Raw genomic sequence first — 7,046 nt, 5'->3', positions numbered from 1 at the left:
TAAAACCGAATTTTTGCTGTTTTTAACACCCTTTTCATCACAGAAATGGATACATTCAATAGAAGACATAAACCCGACCGAAAGATAACATGCCACTAGATCTATTTCAAAGCAGTACAATTTTCCTTGATTCTTTTACTTGAAAGTGAGACAACACAATTTTATATATGTGTAAACAAACTATAGAGATCAAATTTTCTTAAACAAGTTCGATTTTTTTTTAACTATTATCAGTTTCATTTCTCACGTGATCAGTACTCACAATAGGTAGACTTCTCCTATATTGCTGGGATGTCAGCCTCCTCTCGAGGGGCGTTTTCCTCTTGCTCACAACAAACCTGTTCACACCTTTCCGCATTGGCATTATCGAGGGGAAATCTTCATCTGGGATCTGACTAAGTTCAGAAATATCCTTTATTTGCGCAGCACGTTTGAACCACCTTTCAGCTTTCGCCTCTTCCGACATGTCTAGAGGATCCGGTTCCTTCACAGCCGACCCCTCCAAGCTCTTTCCTGTCCAGCTACTTCGAACATTCTCACATTCAGACATTTTCGGTTTCCCCGGATTATTATTGATAGAGTGGGAGCTTTGATCAGGGCTCGAATCGGGAGGTGTTACAATATTATCTGACAATTGTGAAGATTTTGTGCTTGTTGGTGGGTTATCCCTCCTGGGCTCGGTACTTATATCAACCATGAACTTATTAGCAAAAACAGAATTCGACCTCGCTGTTTTGTCATCTTTTGTTGGCACCGCAATAAGTCTAGAGCTGTCAAAATTTTCTGTTTCTAACGGTACTTTTTGGGAAGAGTTGTTGCTTGTAATTTTTCCCGATGAATCTAGGTCATCAGGTTGCTCTGTTTCCTTTCTAGCAAAGTAGCCAGGAGGGAATGGAACAAAAGGAACAAAGTTTGAATCCTTTGCTTGATCCAAAGCTACCTGTCTTTTGTAGTTGGGTGAAGTTAAAGAACGATCCTTTTTCTGGGTGACAACAAATCGGTTTTCTCCTTTGCGTGTTGGCATAATTGCAGTAAAGTCCTCATCGGAAATTGTACTAGGCAAGTCCTTGTCATCATACAGATCTACCACTTTCTTAAACCAGTTTTCTGACTTTTCAAATTGCTCGTTCACTTTACTTTCGCCACCTGAATCTTTTGGAGACTGAAAATTCCCAGAGAAACGCTGGGCCTCACTGCTGACCGTACCTTGATTCCTGGACACTGATGAAACAGTTACCTGGTTTCTGATCGGTAGGATTTTCAAATCCTCAACATCTGAATCTCGAGGGGTAATTTCCGAAAATTGATTCAGCTCCCCTCCATTCTCAACCATTCTACTATCTATATTGGCTTTGAATTGATAATCCCCATTATAACCCGAGCCTGATCCAGAGTTGATGGCATTGAGTAAAGGGGCACCGGGTCTTCTGCAGTCACATCTCAAGCAAACCAAATTCCTTCCATAATTAAAGAAATTGCATCTGCGATAAAGAATCTTGATTGTCATTTTCAAATAACAAGGTTTGAGGTTGTTCATAGCTAATAGCTTCAACATATCTGTGAAATAAAACAATTCTTACTGAGGGCAATCCCACTCCCCTCCAGTTAGCTGTTTCTTTGGTCTGGGTTCTTCACATTCAAGACATTTCATGTTTCTTGCGAAGTTCATGAAATTGCATCTGTCAAAATAGGCAAGTTGAAAAGAGGCAATATATTGTTAATGCAGCATTATCTGTTTGGTACGCTTGAAGACCGAGCAAAAAGTAACGAGTGGCGCTTGATTCCTTTACTTATTACAGACTTGGTAATTTAGTTCACACAAATGAACCACATCTGGATATAGACTTTAACATGATTCTAAATTATTCATTTTGTGAGATTTGAGTCGGCTAAACATTTTCTAGCTCGAGCTCGAATAAGATAATATGAATGCTATATGGCTCAATTCAGTTCATTTGCGTCCCTGAGTAAACACAAGAGCAGATACACTTACTTTGAGCACACCCAGTCACCTCTCTTCATTTCAATATTTCGTCCAAGTGGCCTTGGTGTTTGTCCGTATCTGCCTGACAACTGTTGCTCTTGAGCAGGAGCATGACCTGTCCCGCTTATAGCACCCAGCTCATGCAACAGATTCCGGATGGATGAATCAACAAGTTCCCTACTATACAAACCATTCTTCCCAGAAGAAACAGTGGGATTGCTTGCATAACTGATTATATACTTCATTAAATCAATTGTGGTTGCGTTATCATATTCTGACGCCTGAAATCAGCAGTTCGTTCATCGAAAGTAAAAAGAGTTCAAAGGACAAAAATATTAAGCACAGTGTTCAAATTAAAAATTCCAATGAATTGAAGAGTTCATATGCATAAAAGCGCACGTGAAGAGAAATGATCAAATAGTACTTAATGGTGGATTGAATTGCTTCAGGCAAAGAACATGCTGAGTGCAATCAGTTTCTGGTGCAAATATAATTAATATCCACTACACTCAGAAATACATGATAAATTGTACATACATTAACTACTTCCACTTCTTGGCATATTAATTTTGCACAGAAAAATGGAATTGATTTTAAAGAAGTTCATTATGAGAATAAAATTGTTGCTTCAACTAAAGCAGCAGTTATTATCTCATATAAGACCTCAATGACACACACACATGACTAATCCACCAACAATATTCATTATGAAGATTGCATACAGAACTATCACTAAGGAGAATTGTCATTTGCAATTAACTTAATAATCTACATGTTTGAATTTAACATAGGAAAAAGATAGTACCAATCCACTTACATTGCCTTGATCAGTTCCTAGAAATGCCCTCATCCTCCTTGCACAGTCGAGCGCACTTTTAAATAAAAAGGGAGTTCCATTTGAAACAACTGCTTCAATGTTCCTTCTTGAAAGCAATCTGATTTCAATGTCAAATATATATTAAGTCATGAAGGAAATGTGATTTGGAAGGAGCTACTCTCATTCTATAACCAAAGGTTAATCACTTCCGCACATTGTAGATGGCGTGAAGTTGATCAAAGCTATGAATTCCGAAATACCTTTGTTGCAAAAGTATTTACACCGACCAAAAGTCCATAATCAATTAAGATGGTGATATATCAATATTAACAGCCAAAAGAATAACATTTCTTGAGTTCTTTGACATATTCAGATTGTTCCTTGATACTAATAAATCTTCAACAATGGTCTTATCCCAACACATCCATCACAAAGGCACATAGAAAAAGTCATCCATATGACAATAGATACATGAAGAGTCCATTTGCTTGTGCCTTTCAAAAAGTGAAGCATAAAATGGTTTGTAATTAAAACGACGCATTTTTACTTGATTAAACACGATAATGGACAAGCAGTTTCTACCTTTACCAAATTAAAAACCGTGTTGTTTCGCTGGCAAACATCCATCCCCAACTCGTGGAAAAAATTAATCATGTAAAGGGATCTTGTAGGTTGCTTGTGTCCATCTCTTATAGTTTGTAGCAAATATGAGGTAAGAGTTTCTTATTGTAAGCTGTTTCCTCATATTTTTCTATCAAATCAAATGCAAGAAATACTCTAACTCGGAAATTGGTGTTTGAAGATGGTTAATACATATCCAACATGTTTCTGATGAAATATTGTGCATTCATAGTGACCCGGATTTTAGTTGTTTTTCTGGGGTTACTCTAACAATATATGGGACTAAATCAACCAATAGGAAACTTTTATACAGATTTTTTGGCTGTGCAGTCACTCTGATTTGCATGGATGGTTTGTGGGTATTCGGTTAACAATTAATATAAAATGAACAATATATGCTATCAAATGACCACAAAGTTTTACTCCGTATCTACCGTTGTCAGCGTATTAGTGAGAGTGCCTAGTTCGTCCATTGCATTTGATGCATTTATTTAGCACATATAACACTACAACCATTGCATTTACCCCATCCATACACATTTCTGCAATTGTATTTAACTTAAAAGCGGAACACCTTCACCATCCTTCTCAACAATTTTTATCCGAGTACATCACTTACACTATCTTGTAACCCAACAGTCTACCGTGAACACTTCAATGGTTCCTACTAAGGTTTTTAATTAGGAATGGTAGATAGTGGTAGCCAGGTAATGGGTTAAAACAATTAAATGTGAAACCATCACGGTCCAACAATACTTTATCGAAATAAAATCTCAGAAAACAAAACGCAGGTCTCCAAAACATAATTGTGAAACCATTTCGAAGTTCACTTTCTGGGAAACACGACCAAATGAACCATTTTACATTTCGCCGGTTGTTACGAAAACAAAACAGGAAAAGAGAACAAACCCAAGAAGGTTCGGTCTGCCCCGAGCAAAAGCCAAGCAATTAGAAGCAGCAAGTACGAAATCGTCAGGCAATTCCTCGTACACAACAAACGCGTCCTCAGGAGGTATTTTCAAGTCCACAGGGCTAGGAGCCGAGCAACCCTGTCTATCTGACAAAAAATTGAGAAAATGCGTCCATTCAGGCCAGGGGTGGTTGTGATGTTGCGGGGAGCTGTCCGATAAGTTGAGATTGTAAGCGCTATTGTTGGGTTGAGAGTGGAATGAACTGACTAGGTCAGAAGTGCGGGATTTGGTCTTGTAAGAGGAGGAGAAAGTGGAAGGGCGGAGGGTAGAGGTAGTGAGAGTAGAGAGGCGGTGGCGGAGGAGGAGAAGGGATGGTCGGAGAGGTGGGAATGGGGCGGCAAGGAGGGTGATGAATCTGGTGGCGCCGCCCATTCCGGTGGTGAGTGGCTTCAATCTGTTGATAAGTGTGTGTGTCAAAATTTATCGAAGGGTTTTAGACTGCTAAATATATATTTCACATAGATGTCACACAGGACGCTGTTATATCAAAATTATATATANTCAATTCTTGGGTTTGTCCTTGTTCTTTTCTTGTCTTGTTTGTCTGATTTTTATAGTTGCTTCATCTTCGCTTGTATCGCTTCCTTGTTCTGTTTTTGTTTTGTTTGTTCTGCTCTCTTTGACTTCCATCCTCCTGCTTTTACTTTGCCTCGGCTTTGTCTTTCCCCCCATTACAGCGAGCCACTTCCAACAAGAAAGGTTTGTTCTGCGCGTCGTCCGTGGTCCTCTTCTTCTTCCAGCTTCTCCCTCTTACCTCTGCTATATGCCTTTCCCTCCTCTTGCCATTGGTAAGCTTTTACTGCGTTTAATTTGTCCCACTCTTTTTTCGTTTCCCCCCGAATCTTGAGTTTCTTCTTTTTCTGTTGTTCTTTGGAGTATGGATTCTTTTGGGTGAGTGAAAGAGATTCTGGGGATGGTAATTGGGCTTTTGGAATTGATTGGGATTGATTGGATTCCACTATAATTTTTAAGAAATTTTTATTATTGATTCTCTTGATTTCGTTATAATCATCAGCCTCGTTATTGATCAGAAATATTAAAAAATAAGCACTCATAATATCTATAACAGTCTTCATAATCATATATTGATTTGTGATAATCACAATAACATCGAATTCGAGCTTTTTTATTTTTGTAGTTTTATATGCGAATAAAAAATGAGCCACTCGACTTAATTTCCGTAGAAGAATTTTCATGGTACTATTTTATTTCTCATTTCATGTCAATGTAGGAGAACTGCTACCAGATGTGATTTGCGTTAGTAGTGATCTAGATGTGAACTGTGGTTGATTAAACTTGATACTCTTTCTGTTTAACTTTATGGACAACAATGTTTGTTTAGTTGTTTTCATAAAGGTTGAATTTTGAACTGGAATGTCAGTCTTGTTTCTCTCTCTTTTGTATATCAAAAGCCGATTTTATATCCTCACACATTAGCTTATAAATGAAGTTTAGGATTGCCTCTTCGAGTGCAAGTTCTAATCCATCTTAGAAATCTTTTGGCTCGTCTGTGGTAAAGTATATTCAATTTTTCACTTGTTGGTATTCTGTTATTTTTCAATAGATTTATAAACTTGCGACCAACTTACGGATCATATTAACTTTTTTATTCCTAGGTTATTGTGTGCATATGTAGCTAAAAGTCATGGTTGGTATGCCAATAAAAAATTTCTTTTGAGTCTCTGTCATTATTGTCAAGGCTTCTGAAGTTTTTCAATTTTTAGTCAGACACAACATGATTTTATCTTTTGGTCATTTCTCGATATTCTTACTATTTTTTGTGTTTTGCAATAGAAAATCAGTCAAAATAGAAGTTTTTGTTGTAAAAGATCTTGGAGTAGTTTGCCGGAAGCACTTTCGTGCTTGAGAACTCATTTTCTGTAAAAACTTGATGGTTTGAAGTTTCTAGGAAGTTTTCTAAAGATGCATGACTAAAAGTGAGCCTTTCGAGGCCATTAAATACCAATAGGATAAATGAAAATGGTTTCATGCTGTTAGTTACTCAGAGGAATATTTTGGGCCATCAAACTCTGCATGTTGAATCCTTGTATTGTACATAAAACCTGTGTCTTGCAGTTGTCTTGTTCTGCCATCAATGTCCTAATTATGTGGTTCATTGATCGTATTTTTGTATACTAATTTTTGTTGTTACTTTAGCTGGGACTGAATTATGTATGTTATTTATTCTGTTCTTTTCTGAAATGTGTATTTTCTTCAAAGTTAAGGTGTATCTGCAGAATACAAGTGTTTATCTTGTCTCCTTTTGGATTGGTTTACTTTTAATGGTGTGATGATTTGGTGGCTGAGTGTGATTTGTGAACATTCTTTGATTTTGGTTTTCTCTTAATGGCAAGTTATTCTTGCATTCTCTTCTCTTTAGATATGCTTAATTTATTATCTGTCAATGTTACCGTCACCGAAACCCATGATATTAGATTTGTTAACATTCGTGACAAAGGTGTATCTTAAACATTAGGGAAAAATGCTGATATAATATCTTAATATTTATCAATATTTTTTAAGAATGTTATTTAAGTTTCATGATTTGTCAAAATTGTGGAAGAATATTCATTTAATGTAAATTAAAAATATATTGACTTTTGTCGGACAAATATATTGATATTGCATAGTTTTTTTTTTTTTTTTTTTTTTT

The 7,046-nt window shown here is 36.8% G+C and overlaps 1 protein-coding gene across 1 annotated transcript; it reads right to left on the bottom strand.

The window, feature by feature from the left end:
• On the bottom strand, positions 1–4,835 carry LOC140990812 (zinc finger protein VAR3, chloroplastic-like). The gene is made up of 5 exons (XM_073460628.1): positions 4,332–4,835; positions 2,802–2,919; positions 1,994–2,265; positions 1,581–1,679; positions 1–1,481 (listed from the first exon to the last, which is right to left on the bottom strand). Exons 1-5 carry the CDS (start codon positions 4,763–4,765, stop codon positions 221–223), a joined length of 2,184 nt encoding a protein of 727 aa, XP_073316729.1. The 5' UTR covers positions 4,766–4,835; the 3' UTR covers positions 1–220.
• Positions 4,836–7,046: the final 2,211 nt, after the last annotated feature.

Source organism: Primulina huaijiensis, chromosome 13 (genome assembly GCF_012295235.1).
Source record: "Primulina huaijiensis isolate GDHJ02 chromosome 13, ASM1229523v2, whole genome shotgun sequence".
NCBI lineage: Eukaryota > Viridiplantae > Streptophyta > Magnoliopsida > Lamiales > Gesneriaceae > Primulina > Primulina huaijiensis.
The sequence above is the reverse complement of the archived record's forward strand: the minus strand, read 5'-3'. Positions and strand labels throughout refer to the sequence as shown.